At 42.5% G+C, this 16,696-nt stretch overlaps 1 protein-coding gene across 1 annotated transcript in view; it reads right to left on the bottom strand.

Moving 5' to 3' along the window:
- Positions 1-536: 536 nt before the first annotated feature.
- The window catches only part of LOC149329952 (uncharacterized), a 97,121-nt gene continuing 80,961 nt past the window's right edge, over positions 537-16,696 (bottom strand). Inside the window, exon 4 of the mRNA XM_089559328.1 lies at positions 537-673. Within this exon, the coding sequence (XP_089415454.1) occupies positions 537-673 (137 nt within the window). The remainder of the gene's footprint in view (positions 674-16,696) is intronic.

Below are 16,696 nucleotides of genomic sequence, written 5' to 3'. Positions count from 1 at the left end.
CTCCACTACGGCGTCCCTCATAGCCTGAGTCGCTTTGAGACGTCAAACCCACATAAACCAAACCAAAACATCAAAAGCCTGGGAGGCCGCAGCTAGCACGCCTCCTTGCAACCCACTCGCGCTCTGCTTTGGAGAGCATCGTCTGCATCAACTTCCATCTGCTGTTGTTGTTGTTCTTGTTGTTGCCTCAAAAACGATGGCACATACCCACCATCTTCTCCGTTACGAGACACTGTCTGCTCATCATCGCCTGCTACGTAACACAAATCCATGCTTTCGCTCCGATTTGAATGCAGTAAACATTCTCTATAGTTTTGTTGTTGATTCTGTATGTAAGCAGTTCGGGAGACGACTTGAGCCGCTTTGCTACAACCTCTGCCATGCAAACGTACGTCCACGAGGAAACTGATGTGTGGGAAGGCTTTATATCAAGTCCAAAAGAACAAAAACATTAATCGACTGAAATATTGCTTTTCAATATGCATTTATTTTCACCTCCCTTTGCGATGTTTTCTACGATTTCAGTTGGAATGATTTCAGGACTGTTGGTCGTAAATGCAACTCGATTCGTGAAGTTGAACTTCATCGCCCGTGCATTGTTCGCCGTTGTAGTATTCTTGGCAGTCCTGAGGAATGGCGTCCACTTTTGAAGCAATGACAAGGAGTTCGCAGCCTATGAAACGGAGGAAAAGGTTGTAAGTTGCTGAATGGTGAAAAATAAAATATTAGTTTATTTTTGCTGAAATCAGTTACTATGTTGAAATGACATTTTGGTCACTAGAATGGTGGTTCAAAACACACAAATAACAAATCAGGGAATCAGAATATATTGTCCGCGCGATCATGAGAAATATTTACGTCATTTCACGACTCTATCGAGAATACCAAATGCTGGCTATGCAAGCCTGCTGTGGGGCGGTCATTGTAAGGCCCAGGATTTTCAGGAAATGATTTTACGCATGAAAAAAGAAACACTTTAAATAGCACACTCAGAGCTTACATAAGGCTCACAGATGTCTGCATTGCACACTGCCTACAAATTGTTACACACGTTTGTCTTGGTCTAGAACAGGCCTCTAGCGTTTCCTTGCATGTATATAGTGTAATACAAAAGACAGTTTGTTGCCGGGATCTCAGAATTGGTGGGCCAAAAATGCTTGTTTAAATTTGAGTGGTAGATGCGTACAGGTTTATCACAAAAAAATTCTCAGTTGTCCAAGTAGTAACGCGTTCCCTCAACCAGTGAAAACTGCCTTTTCCTTCTTGTCTTCATCGTAATGTGCCCATGTTTTCGGAAGTAGAACACCTGACTTGTGCTGGGCTGCGGAATGGTTGGCATGGGGGCTAAAGAAATAACTTATTTCTCTCTGCAAAACTTATTTTGGTATTATGCCATCAGCAAGAGTAAGAAACCAACAGCTATGTTTAAATTGCACTTCGCTCGGGAGAATTTTCGGCCGTAATTAAGAAAGGCCAGCTATTCACCTTCTGATCTTAGCTGCGTACAGGCCTGTTATTGCATTTTATGCAATTTCATGCAGTGCAAAACATCGCTCGACATACAATTAACTGAAAAACTACAGTGATCGCGTCACATACACCGAAATTCGTAGCATCACGAGTGACACATGGTTCAGTTTTGCGACGACGCCTTAAAAAAACTGAACATAGGAAATATTCTATTTTTTTGTCATTCTTGCAGTTTTCTAATGAGCGCAAAGCCAACTGGTGCGCCCCGAATTGCCCATAAGTTTTCAGGAACATTTATGCGGAGAGCGTTTTGATGCTCTACAGTTAAGTAGCTACCTCACCATAGTGAAAAACTGAGCTTGGTGATATCTACGCACTTCTTAGTTTACGGAGATTACGGCACAGTGTAATGAAAGCATACTTGCCTTGTTGGTGATTGCTTAGTTCAGCGAAAACAACGAAACAAGTTCCATCTCGGTCCATTGCCTTCAACTTGAGAGTGTGGGTTATTTCTAGTGGGGAGTGAAAAAACAAGGGTGCATTATTCACATCATTAATAAAATCGTGTAACTTGACCAACCCGCCAAGGCGTTGTTTAAGGGTTAAGGGGTGGATTTAAGGACATTTTAAAGTGGTCGTAAAATGCGGCCGAGCTCTGAGCATGCGGCGCAGTGCACGTGCCATCCAGTCTTATTCTGAAATGTGCAATAATTAAAGATTGTGCAAATTTATCTTTATGAAGGCGTTTAATCTCGTTTTGCCATCTAAATACTGATGATGGCTAAGCTTGAGCCAAGAGCTACTGCTTGTGTTTGCAGGAAGATGTAATGTTTTTTCTAAACGTGAACACACAATGTCGAACGAGCAGTTTTATTTAACAAAGAACTCCTCCACGTAATAATCACTATTGTTCGCGACTCACTTGCGTGTCACTACGCAGGATTGAAAGGACCTTAACACTTTGAAAGTGCTAGCCGTATGCATGTCTCACATTCCTACAAATAATAAACGGTGCTCAGAATGACTCTAGAAATAAATTACCTCACTTTCAGACTGTTTAAACCAACATTTTCTATGAGAAAAAGGATTCTTATTGGCTCTCCTTTGACTTGAAAAATGTCGCAAATGTGGCACGTGTGTGCACCTCGGGCTTTTCAATACATAAGAAAATCCGCATTATAAGAAAAAGACCGTCGAAGAGGTACTATAAAGCAGTTGACAGATGGAAAACGCTGAAGAGCTCAATCATTTTAAAAACTAAATTGTTACCGCAAGATTGGCTTCTCCTGAGAGTGTATACCTGGCGCTGTAAAAACGCACAGAACACAAAGGAGGCCTATTATCGAAATCATAGAACACACTAACTTTTTTCTTGATCCGCAGGCGGTATTCGCCATACAAAAAAAAAAATTGGGAGGCCACGTAGCACAGACAAATAATTATGGAGATTAAGCAACAATGAACACAATTTTTACTACGTATTTTTCAGATATGCTTCATTCGCAGACGCTGTGACGATGTTATCAAAATTTCAGTAAAAGAATTCTGTCCTTCAAATTACCCAGAGGCAAATAGCAGCTTTGTATACAGACTCAGCTCATGTACCAGTGAAAGGAACCGCGACCCTGTTTCCAGGTAGTCAACAGATTCTACCCGGATACAAAATGAAGCACCTCCAAACGGCCTCTATTCAGCTGCTTCCTTAACAAGTATTTTTTTTTAATCGTTTTAAACCAAACTTCATTTTATTTTACAAATGTGCATACAGTCTTTAAGATGAGCCACAGGCCAAAAGCTAAAGAAAATAGCTTGAAAATGCCTGTGGCTCATCTAAGAGCCATTACAAAATAATAAAATAAACACATGCATACAACGGTGGCAGATCGCATACGAGCACACTGTAGAAACAATTTATAATATTTACGATTGAACTGATGGGTACACAGAGATTGAAACTAGAAACTTGAAACTAGAAAAGTTTGAAACTTGAAAGTTTGAACTAGAAGTTTGAAACTAGAAAAAAACAATTAAAACTGAACAAATGCATTTGAAAGTTATACACTGCTGGGTTGATTACAAAGGGGAAAAGGACACCGATACATACACAAACTACAATATATGAAAAGAAGTTATGGAATATTATTTACAAAGTACACTTTTAAATCATTATCAATTTCTGTCTCTGAATGTTTCATAAAGCACACTGGCGTACGATTCCGTTTTTACGTTAATATTTTCCAGTGAATTACTGCGAGCAGCACGAAGAAAGCCGCTTCGCATTGCTCCAACATTGTACGCACAATAAAAAACCAAGATCGCAAATAAAATTTCTCTGCCTTTCCACGAATTTTAGCTGTGAGGTTACCAACAAAATCTAGCGAACTGTGGACGGCTAATAGTGGGTGACCGCAGCACTAGAATATTGGCTTAGCAGTCTGGCTGCTGATGTGCCCTTACAATCGCCCCAGTTTTTTGTTAAATAGTGGTTGAGCATGTACAGTGGTGAGCAGCCTTGTCTAGAGCGCTCGGGCGGTGCACTTCCTTGCAAACAAATCCAGATTTTGTGGCAGCCTCTAGTCTAGGGTCCAGCTGCAACGCTTGCACGGAAGTAGCGCCGGATAGCCTCGTAAACAAAGCAGGCACGAAAACTTTGCCCTGTAATGAGGAGCTGCTCTCTAATTTCGGTTTTTTTTACCAAGTGCGCACTGCTCAAGCGCTCTAGACAAGGCTGCTCACCACTGTACGCTGCTGGAAATTTTTTTGCGGCTTCAGGAGCTGTTTCCATCAGCAGGTTTTTCAGCAAAGAGCGCTCTGCTTCACTTCCTCAATTTTGGCCCTATACGTGCTATCAGGCTTTGCCGCATTGTTCTCACCTTGGTGTGCTCCGGTATGAAACTGTCATAGATTACACGAACATTCCTTTCAAGCTCTTAAGTCTTCCTGCTTAATTTCGCGGGCAGGCGCCGACACTTATCGCTTAGAACGTTCTTAAGCGCAGGAAGAACGAATTAATGTTCACCAAGTCACCAATTTAGTCAACGTAATGAAAAATCAACAGAATATCTAGAAGTTTTGCAAATACTCAGCTTTAGACTTGCAAAAGTTTCTGGATGAAGTACGACTGAGCTGAACGAACGAGAATGGGAGCATCAAAGACTTCATGCGTAATAATATTGATGTCTGATGGAAAAACTACACAGATTAAATTCTACTGCTATGGATGTCAACATGAAGGTGGTGAAGGAAGTGATCATAACTGAAAGGTTTCCACAACTAGGGCCATTTCAGTCGTCGGTGCCCGCCAGTGAATAAAAAAAAACTTGACAAAGACCACTGAGCAGCAGCTGATGAATTTCAGCTGCTGAGTGTACGTGACACGAAATTCAAATGAATTCTGCATCTCAGATAAATTTCTCTGGATGATATATGTCATGATGTTTGTTCCCCCTGCTTCGGCGAAGCAAACACGTCTAATGTAGCGTTTATGTGAGCAGTTGTATTAATATATTCATCGCGCTTCGATGCTATGAAACATAGTTGGGTGATGTATCTGAATACGTCTCACAAGGTGTAGAGAGAATGCACCGCAGCACTGCTCTAGTAGGCAGAGCATCCCCGGGTTCACGTCGGTTTGCATGGGACAGAGACTTCATTTCTCGTGGCATCGTCTGGTCTTTGTCGGTGGTAAAATTCTTCTTAAATGGAAGTTTTGCTAGACTGTTGTTCTGGCGGGTCGGCAAGTCAATCCGCTTCCAGGTAACTAAAATTCAACTCGTGCAATAGACTCATTTAAGAGCAGTCTTTTTTTCGTTTAAACGCCCCTTCAAGTTCATATGTAGAGATCCTCAAAAGCCAGGTTCTGTTACGAAGCCTCGCAAATAGCAAAAACGAGCACTAAGCCCGAAGACGCCTTTTATGCATCCAAGGAAACCAGTCGGTAGCCGGTCGTACTCAGAGATCCTGCGTGCACAACTGTATGATAGTCCCCATGACGCGGCAATGTTTAGGGTGATAAACCCCCGTTATTTTATCGTTGTACGTGACAAAAACGACACGCCAAATTGCACAGTGCACCGTTCTACCCAAATGTGTTTTTTTAGTCAGCCGATGCACTTTTATGCAAACATAATAACAGAGCTCTTATCTTTTTTTATTTACAAAGAGAATACTTGGTGCTGCATGTCGCTACTGCATAAAGGCCGTAGAAGCCGAAGATACAAATGGCATATATCACAGAACCGATACTTATTACACATTTGTTGGAAATTCGCCATCCAGAACCATGTTAAATGATAATTCCCGATTGACCAAGTAACTACGTTTTGATTTGAGGAGAAATGCCGAGAGCAACGATAGCTAGATTCCCTAACCCACATTATTCAAGGCAATGCCCTCTACCGCCTTCCAGCCTTAATACTCAATGAAACCAACAATTGAAGAATAATTCCTTAAATAGATCTACCGAGAAGAAATATATAGGAACAATAAATTTCACCATGGATCATGAACGGCTGAATACTTCCGAAGAGAACTGGGCAAGGCAACTGAAGGAAATATCTACGAGCGCTGAAATCCTGCCCGTGAGCCGTATGTTATCCTGTCCGTGAAAGCCAAAGTAATCAATAAATGAGAGGAACTAAAGCAGCATACCCTAAACTAATTATTCAAACCTCCTCGCAGATCTAAATAATGCTTTGCAATTACTTGGTGTACTTGGTGGAAGGATCTTTAAAAATAAAGAAGGCGGCACACAATATTCTCTGATTAGGTTTTGCAGAGTCCCGAAATATAGTGAGATATGTGGCGATGACAGAGTTGAGACATGCCATGCACGGACACGCAGCGATGAAACAAAGGAAGCGAGAATGCTCTGGTAATACTGCAAGTGAATGCACGGCAAATGGAAGAATTGCAGTTCGAATGCGAACCTGAAGTAAGCAAATAAAGGGATTTTGTAAAGCCCTATACGAAAGAATTAACTTGGCGCAGGCATCATCAAAGTTCGTTTGATTTGTTTCTTTGCCCATTCGCACTGGACACAGACGTTCGTCCAAAGTGATACCAGAAAATCAGACAAACCTCTATACAAGAAGAGCACATGGACTGACTGTAAGCGGTGATTTATTCTCAAACAAAACTCAAACTACCAACGAAAATAGATCTCACGCTACTTTTGCAGCCAATACAACCTCTTCGCCCAAGGTTGCTATTCCAAACAAAAACCCAGCTTTAGATTTTTCCTGTGTTTTTTTTATTTCCAAGCGAAGAGGCACCTTTAAATGAACTATGGATTCAAAAAATTTAGCCGTCTTAAGCAATAAAGCCACGTTTCAATCATTGCTAGATGCATGGTAGTTTCGGCAACCTATTTAGGATAAATGGAATCCTACACAAAAAAATATCTGCCTTCAGGAAGTAGACATCGTCGGCGGTTTTCAGTCGCAACGTGCGCCTCTGTGTTTCAGCTCAAGGAAGAGAGCTACTTGAAAAATCCTGTAGAACATACAAAGGGTTTTTTTTTTTTTAGACTTATTATCAAGATCTTTTCTTTCAAGGATGAGATTCAGCAGTTAGCGACAGTTTGCGCGTAGCTTACGAGAAGGTTTTAAGTATTATTTTTAGGAAGGTATTGAAATAAAATTCACTGCGTAGTATCAAGAACAAAGAGAAAAATAATACATTAAAGAAGTAACTTACCATTGTCAGTATAGGTTGACTCGGATACCCTGCTGCCTTCTCTAACAAGTGTAACATTCACAGGGTGATAGTAACTGAAAGAAATTACATCATAAATAAGATCACTGTGAGGCCTCACAGCGAAGTGAGAAATTCATTCGTTTACTGAGAAAGCAATGATTGTAATCTTCGTTAAAATTTGCCACTTCACTTCAGAAGTAAATCTCTGTGGCATTCTCGTCAACACCGAGATTAATGTTTAGGTCTTATTTTTATTTGTTTTATACATGCATATGTTCTTTTAATTATATGGCGGTATTTTACGGCGACTGAGTCGAGAACAACTAAAATGCGATGTTACAGCAAAAGCGACATCCAAGAGGTTGGTTTTCTAAAGCGTGACAATCAAATTAGAAGACGTCGATCTGCTCAAACGGTTCATTCCTCTTAAAGATACATTAAAAACAACATAGTCATTATCATCATCATCAGCCTGACTACACCCACTGCAGCGCAAAGACCTCTCCCTTGTCTCTCCAATTAACCCTGTCCTTTGCCAGTTGCGGCCACCGTATCCCCGCAAACTTCTTAATTTCATCCGCCCACCTAACTATCTGCCGCCTCGTGCTGCGCTTGCCTTCTCTTGGAATCCACTCCGTTACCCTTGAGGACCAACGGTTATCTGGCCTTCGCATTACTTAAGGGAAACACTATCCATCTTTTGATGTTGGTATAAATTGATGATACTGCTCTTTCTGTCGGTGTTGATGCTTGTCCGGTAGAGAAAGACGCATTTATTGTTGAAAAAGTTGCATTAAAACATGTTCCTGCAGTTAGTCTGAAACTCGTGGCGTCTACGCTAAAAAAGAATACGGGATCACAGTTTTCATGGGAAATCTGCAGTGACGTTGCCTCTATGACCAGCGCCTGAAAACTAAGTCGGCGACGCATTTTAGTTGTCAGCTTCGTCGGTGATGAGGACTACAGTACCTCATTGTTTTTCGCTTCTCAGCTTCTAAAAGCTCAAGTTTCAGTGAAATTAAAGTGTCCGTTGTCGGACGCTTTCAACTGTGGCGGAAAAGCAAATTCAATTTATCCTCAGTTTTGTTTCTCGACAATACAGACGCATAAGCGGCTATTCCAAAAATTCTATCTTCATCAAGATTCGATATAAGCTTTTTACATGCAGTAATTAAAAATGCAGTAATTAAAATATTCTTATAGGCTGAAAAACAAAGAAAACGAGGTGATTTTGTTTCAAAATCTACTAAAAAACAAATATTGCTACTTACTATCTGCTCTGCGCTCTTGCCCCGAGTGTATATTGGACTAGGGTTTCGTTGTACTCGTGTCCTTTTTTGGCCGAGAGGCAGTGCAAGGTCGTGCCAGTAGTGTGTTTTCGCCTAACGACCACAAGGGTTTGTTTCACGTTCACCATCTGAAAATAAATAATGAATCACTGGTATGATAGCGGTCACGGTGGCTGAGTGGAGCGCGGTTGCTCACCCGAAATACTCGGGTTCGATCCTGGCCGCGGTGGGCGAATTTTGACCGAGGCAAAATGCTTCGACGTCAGTGTACGTTATAGAACCGAGGAGGGTAAAAATTTTCCAATCCGTTCACGATGGCATTCCTCATAGCCTGAGGCGCATTCTGACATTATAAACCAAACCGGATCACTGCTATTATGTCACGAAATGTTTGCATTTGTATAATATTGGCAGCTATATGAAACTAGTCTTGGCCGCATTTTCATGAATACGTTGCATGAGTAAGAAATCTAAGCTAAAGAAGGCCATTTTAGAGGGTGCCATAAAAAGCAATTAGAAGCATCATGAGGAACAAGTAGTAAGCATCACGCAACAGCTACTGCAGGTGTAACAAGTACCACCACAGAAATTCTAATAGCTCATTAGCAATCGACTCAACAGTTTCGCAAGCAGCTTTCGCACGACTGACGTGGTAATTAACCTAAGAAGAGGAATTACACCTTTACACTACGTCTAAATTTGGCACTGGCTCAGAATTGACGGCTAGAGCCATGCGAGTGCATTTAGCCTAAAATTCCACAGGAAAATAAATATTGGTAATTAGACAAAAAATATAAAGAATTAAAAAAGAACAAGTTGGATGCAGCGGATATCGACAAACAAGCATCCAGCTGCTTTTAGCAGGTCTTTACACTCTCGTTCGACTGTTGAAGGGCCATGGCAGTTTCTACTTTCTCGCTCAGCCTTTTGGGATTTCTGGAAATGCATTCTGAACTGGGAACTTCGTAGTTTTGGTGCTCGACTACTTTTTCATTTGTTAAAGTTTTAATACAATTTTAGTTAATTTAAACAGAGAGTTGCACTGATTTACTACATGGTTTAGTTCAGGACGGAAGTAGCATTTTGTAAATGAACATATAATGAAATTAGTATTTCAGAGCAACCCCACCGCGGTCGCACTATGCTCATGGAAATACGGAGCTGCATAGATGTATGTTCGGTGTATGGGGGAGCCCGTTTAGAAAAAGGAGACAACAAAAGGAAGCTCGGAGGAAACAGAAAATATAGATTATCTATTTTAGACCACCGGTAAAAAAATATTTGGCGACTTGTGCGGAGTGAAACTTTTGCTCACGTAATCGAATATAAATTGCGCAACGCTGAACTGGGAACTACACCTACACAAAATAGTCAGCTGCAACCGTTTACAAAATGCCAATCTCGCTTTTACACATGATATTTCACATTTGATAATTTTTCATAATTTTAAAATATTTACGCTAATTTTACGACTTGTGACATTTTCTCCAACACTTATTTCGTTAGGGTGCCATGATAAATACACTTTTTGAAAAAAATTCTGGTTAGCCGCATTTTTATATTGCGTATTTTCTAAGTGATATTCCATTTGGCATCTTTATCCTGTGTTGCATCTGCAGAAGCATCTGTTATACCTCAAGACCACGCGCTATGAATCCGAGCTACAGCTTTGGCTTCTGGTTCTATGAACACAACACGCGTTTTGGTTTCTGGCGTTCTCTAATGAAGGAATAGTTTTTTATTCACTCATTCGTAACTTAACTTACTAACACCAGGCAGGCGTGGTATTCAAAACTAGTAGTGTGCTGTGGGAGGGTCTGTGCAGAGCATAGCGCTGGTGAGAAGTAAAAGTGTAATAATATGGTAGAGACAAGAACCAGGGATGCGTCCTAAAAACAACAGCACTCTATTCGTACAAATTTTCTACGTGCTTTCTGCCTACGTACTCTTCGCTACGCTCTGTGAATATCTACGTTATGAACGAAGTACCCAGCCGAAGTGTTTACCGCCATAACCGAATCGCAACCGAACAGAGCACTATAGGACTAAAAGGCGACAAATAACTGCAAGGGCTTGCTTTATCCCGCTGCGCATATTTCGTCTCCGTGTTTGCTGACGTCGGGGCTCTGATTTAAAACCATGTTTCCAGTCTTTTAACTTTAATTCCGAAACTTTCTTCCGAAAATGAGAACAGCTCAGGTCTGCGCCTCTTGGTCTAGCCCTGCGACAATTGTAAGAATGCGAAGATGCGCGAGCAGTAAATAATGCATGTGCACCAGGCTAAGCATCCCGCTCTGTAGCCGAACGCTCCTTACCAGTGGCTGAAAAAAATACCTCCACATTATTGCCTCCGGCAAGTAAATTTAATGCGCAATTTATAGTAAACAAACAATGCCGTGTCAGAGAAAGTGCCACCTAATATAATTTTGTGTATAAGTTTCTTGCACTGCAGAAAAAATATTGCGCTCGCCACGGCGACCAGAACGGCTACCCAATGTCATAAAAAACTTATTGGCGCTGCTAGTAGGGATTTCCGGAATTCCTAACGCATATGCTGCAAGCTCAAAAATGAGATGAGAATTGGAAGCAGAGCACGCATACTGGGGTACTCTATTTTCGTGCCCAAAATAATGCGGAGCACCCTTTGGTTTATAACTAAACTGATATATATGTTGAATTAAGTTTATTCGGCTATGAACGAGTGCAATACCGTCATTTTAGAGGGTAATCGGCGCCAAAATTGCCGCACATTTGGAAAGCTGGCGCGGCGCCAAGCGGATCTCGTCCGCGCGCCGTCCAGCCATCGAGAAGCTTGGATAAATGGCCCACAGTTACCGACGGACCGTGCACAGTCTTATGCATTCTAAGTGATGCCTTCTCCCTTCGCTCAGAAGCGGTGGCGTCGGGTTGGAAAGAAGCGACTCAATCCTTCTAGAAACCTGTTATTTTAGTGGGAACGCACCATTTCGATGGGTAAAGCGGAACCAAGATCTTGCGATGTATTTAGGTTTGCTTGCGATGTTTGTGGGTTTGTGCGAGGGAAATAAATGCATAAAAATAAAGTAAATAAATATTGCCAGAACTGGGATTGGAGCCCACGGTGTCACGAACAGTTCAGCTTCGCTAGCCGCTGCTCGAGATACAAGGCTAACGCCGCAGCCGACCGCACTTCGTGTTCAATTACAACATACTCTCACACTGTACATTGCATATCATATTCAACTAATTCTGCAATGAAACTAATATTCGCGCTTTGAGCTATGTGCCATTAGGAACAGAGAGATGTGCGCTGCAATAACTGCCCTTAGCGAAAAAGAGGATGTGCTAAAAATGCATTTCAAACGTATTGCATTAATTTCATATTTATTTCGCATTTTTTTGTCCCTATGCTTAAACTGCAATACGAATGCTTTCTAAGTATACTAGGAATAATTTTTTGAACGTTCTTAAAAATACGTGAAAAGTACATTTTTGCCCGCTTAGCATATTTATAATGCATTAAAAATATAATAAAAATATACATTAGAAATATACTAAAGATATACATTTAATACATTAAAAATATGTTTACTCGGGCTTAAAAAAGGTCTACTGGGCGGCTCCATGGAATGACACGGGTTAATTCTTCAACTGGAGAACAAATCGCACACGGGTATTTATCATTAATCAACAGGAGTCTGATATTATAAGGTCACGTGATTGAATGGGAACGGCAGATACCTACACACAGCATACCAAGACGACAGCGACACAGCAAACCACAAATCCTATGACAAGCGTTGTTGTTGTTGTTGTGACTGAGAGAAGGATGAAGAGGAAATTGCACGGGCCTGCTACTGGCTCTAGCCAAGCCACCACCGCTGCCACGTGCAGATAGAGAAGAGTTAAAAGATCAGAGGAAAGAGAAAAAGGAAAGAAAAGACGCGCGTCGCAGCAACAACTGCGTCCGCCGGAGCGGACGCTGCTCAAAAAGAAGCGGCCGAAGCCGCGCTCGCCGAAGCGAGAACAGACACTCGTCCCCCTTGACAAGCGCTATACTTGGCTTGCCGTTTATATACCCAGCGAAAGCGACGCACTATTTTGCGCGGTGAGGCCTTTTTTTGCGCAAATACTGTGGGCTGCCAAATTATCGCAGAAGTACCCTACTGGTCGCGTTCGAATCTGGGGTTAATTGAGAACGGAATTGCTAGCTGAAACTTGCGTCAGACACAGGTCAGGAGTCGAACTGTCAACCAACAGATACATGGGCGTGTAAGGGAGCCGGTCTGCCTTGCCAGACGGGGTCCTTCCCGCTGGCTTATTCAGACCCAGAAGTACCCAAGGCGCTTTTGCTGGTATAATGCTATCACGTTCTCACACGGAAATGTTCGAATGACATTGAGCGTAATGACATTCGAGAATAGGAATGACATTCGGATTCGACGGACTGCCGCGGTGCTGCACGACACTTTCGAAACGCATTCGAAAGCCTCAGCTCGTTTTCAGTGTACAGCGACGACGACGACGGCGGTCACACTAGTCCGACAACGACAGCATATATCAAGCTGAACAACAGCATGTAATTATAGTGAAATATCTAGTTTACTATAATATGATTCTAGAGGGACACGTTTTTCAGGTCAACGACACCGACGAATCCGGTCGGCGGACGGTCAGCCTTGTCGGCGGCTGAGCGAGAGCACGGTGATGAGGCGGCGGTGTGTATATGCTCGCGCTTCTAAATGAGCGAAACGAACGGCTATATTTTACGTGTGCACACCTGAACACTCACCAGCGATAAGCGCTTGCCAAATCAATTTCAGTCGGCGACGGCTCTGTTCCCTTCCGCGACGACTAGGCCCAGCGAGTTCGCAGGGATTTCGGCGGTTGTGAAGAGCGAATCACAAGCTTTAGCGAATGCAAATAGTCACCAGGTGTAGTTTTGGCAACAGTGACCTGAAATCAACTATTGCTTACATCGCAGGGCACGCGTACGATGAACGGGAATCGCCGGTGTGACCCAGACTGCCGAGCAGTGCTTTACGGCCAGCAGCAGTCGTCGCCGTCGCTAGCTTGTGGGTAACAGTCGCCAGACATACTTCTGGATAAAGTAGTTTAAAAAAAGTACTGGTCGCGTCGGAGAAAGCCGGGACAAGAAGCGAGAAGCGCCAGTCCTGCGCGATGCCAACAACCCGGCTTTCTCAGGTGTGCGATCGCATCATCGCTTCCCATACATTGTCGCACTGCGTAAACAAGCACGAGTACAACCAGCAAAAAAGAAAACAGATTGTTTAATAGAACGAAAGCGCAGATTGCGTTTTATGTTATGTAAACAAGCGATGTAAACAACAGTATGAGTGCAGTCGTCCTCATCGGCGCACTCCCGGGGAAATTTCATGCTGAGCGGTTAATATTCATTGGCGTAATATTATATTCAAGCACTCCCTTAGACAGAACACGTGTAGCATCGTTAGATGACATTCGGTTTGAAGGCATTCGAAGCGCCCGTGTAGAAGGAGTATAAGTGGTGAATACCTTCCTGCTAGAAGTTACCACAAACGAAAGGATGACACAAAAGGGAAAGTTTTCACTCCTCGCTGAAACGTCATTTCGAGCCCTAGATTGTTCCACGGTAGCTTGAAGTGTAATGCAAATATGTTTACGCGGACAGCCCATTTGTTAGAATTTAAGTATACTTCAGACGGATTAATTGCGTATTTACGAAAGTACACTTTAAATAGATGGCCAGCACCAAAATGCGATCCCGAAACTCGATTTTGAGCATTAGATTGTTCAACGACAGCTTGTAGTGCGCTGCAAACATGCTAATGCGGACTGCCAATTTGCTAGAATTTCAGTGTTCTTTGGAGGAATTAATTGCGTATTTACGGAAGTACACTTCAAATACATTGACGACACGCAAATGCCATTTCCCGAAACGCGATTTCGAGCACTCGACTGTTCAACGGCAGCTAGAAGTGTGCAAAGACGTTTAAAAGTACTGCCCGTTTGTTAGAATTGAAGTATATTTCGGATGAATTAATTTCATATTTACGAAAGTTCACTTTTAATACATTGACAAGATGCTAAAACTACATACATATACGTTTACAAGGGCTGCCCGTTTTCTAGAATTGAAGTATACTTTAGATGAATTAATTTCATATTCCTGAAAATACACTTTTAATACACTGACAAGATGCTAAAACTGCATACATATTTTTTCACGTATTTGAAAAGTGCTCGAAGTATGCTTTAAGTGAGGTATTTTTGGCACATTTTAAAAATATATTTCGAATACCAAGCATGAAATTTCAGGAACGTATTTCCTACATATTTTTAGTGCATTCATGAATACAAAATATGTTTAAAATACAATTTAAATAGCCCACCGTATATTCGAAACGTATTAGTTTTTGCTAAGGGTGGCCTAGACAACGTTGTACCAGACGCACAGCACTAGAGCAATACGCACTGGCGCGGTCAACACTGCTGCAGAAACGCGGCACTGGAGGATAGTCCGCCGCTATACACTGTGTAAATTCGGATTGACTATGGAAATTTGAAGACGAGCATATCTGGCTCCCTGGGTCAGCGGACACCTCAATCATGCATTTAAGAATGTGGCGATGGTGTTGACCTGCGAAAAATTGTGCTTCCGCACGTTATTTCGTGCTTAGGAAGGCTAAACTGTCAGACATTTTTCTTCATGCTTCCGTTTTCTCTTAGGTTCATCTATATTCTTACTCAGTTAAGTTTATCAGTGTCAAACCCTAGCTAACTGAGGCTGGCCTATGTAAGGCCTAGCTGACCTGAGCGCATCTTTGGCACTTTTTTGCACTTATCTCCTGTTAAATTTTGACCAAAGCTGCCCGTAGACGAGGAATGGTGCGCAAAAACCAGCTTGCACGCATACAAGTTTCTGTACAGTTGGGAAATGTGCTGAAAAATTCACACTTATGGTTCAAATTACTAAAACGTAACGTCCACAGGAATTGTCGCGGTGAAACACGGTTGGTGAAGTAAAAAGCTCGTCATCCCGCGACGCTCTTGATGGCTTAAGTGACGCATGCGCGTTTGGCGAAGTGCCAACCCGGGTGCGGAGCATTCTCTATACCTCAAGTTTAGTGCAGTTAGCCCTTCTCGCCTATGGACCAAGAAATCCAGCTCAGCAATAACATTTTATGGCGAGGACGAAACAGCCGCAGATGTGTCGCAAATCATGCAAATACCGTTGATCAAACGCAGCAAATTGGGAGGGAGGTGCCAAGCTCTCGCAGCTTAGCTATTTTCCTGCTGCAGAATTGTCTCGTTGCGATGGGTTTCTCGCCACTACCAACGGACATCATTGTACTCGTATGCGGTCTTGTTTTCGTTTGCCAAAACAGTTTCATCAAGCGTTGTTCATATTGAGCACCTTAGTCCGGCATCTTTTGCATGAGTAGTATGCGTCTGCTTGCATGCAGTAAACAAAGTAGCTCATGCGCCACTTCTGGGTACAGGTCGGGGTTGATCGGAGGCGAACTTGGCTGTCTGGGCGCAGGCTTAGTAAAGCGATAATTTAGCTAGCGAGGGTCGGAGCCGCGTCCATGCTAACCAGGGCAGGAAGTGAGCCTTCCATAGCTGTAACCAACGCTTCCCAGACTGAGATAAATCTCTGAATTTCTCCCTGCTGTACTGTTGCAATGCGGGTTCCTATCGCTGCGCGAATAAGTGCACTTTAGAGGCTAGCCTTAGGTTCATTAAAATAGTGCGTCTAACTTATGCGAAAGAGTTCACCTATAGGCTGTAAAATTTCAGTCGCATTTGGTCTGGCAGAGAAATTCGTTTTGCAACGGTATGCACACAGCGCAGTATACCTTGGCCATGTAACTTTTTCGCGACAAATTTGACGCTCTGTAGAGTAGCTTATGAAAAAAATACTCTAGGAACTAATATATTTTATTAAGTCCTGGATGTCTAGCCGCCAGGTGCCCTCGTTTACTTTTTAGGAATCAACTGAATGGATAAATTAACACACACGTAATATACAGGAATGAAAACTGCTCCAAAGAAATAAAACCTTTTTCACTTACGTTCATCATGTCAAGGTCCTGGGAATTTCCGCTACTTTCCGAAGACGGTGCAGCCGCAGCCGCTCCCATGGAGACAAGGCAGAGGGCAAGAGTGAAAATCATGGTTCTGGCTCTCAGGAGAGCGGACTCGATAGTGCTTCCTCCGATGAGTGGAGAGCCTTTTATACAGAAAATATCTAGTGATGG

The sequence above is a fragment of the Amblyomma mixtum genome, chromosome 9 (genome assembly GCF_055824585.1).
Source record: "Amblyomma mixtum isolate Tamu chromosome 9, ASM5582458v1, whole genome shotgun sequence".
Classification (NCBI taxonomy): Eukaryota; Metazoa; Arthropoda; class Arachnida; order Ixodida; family Ixodidae; genus Amblyomma; species Amblyomma mixtum.
This window is presented reverse-complemented; position numbering and strand designations above follow the sequence as displayed.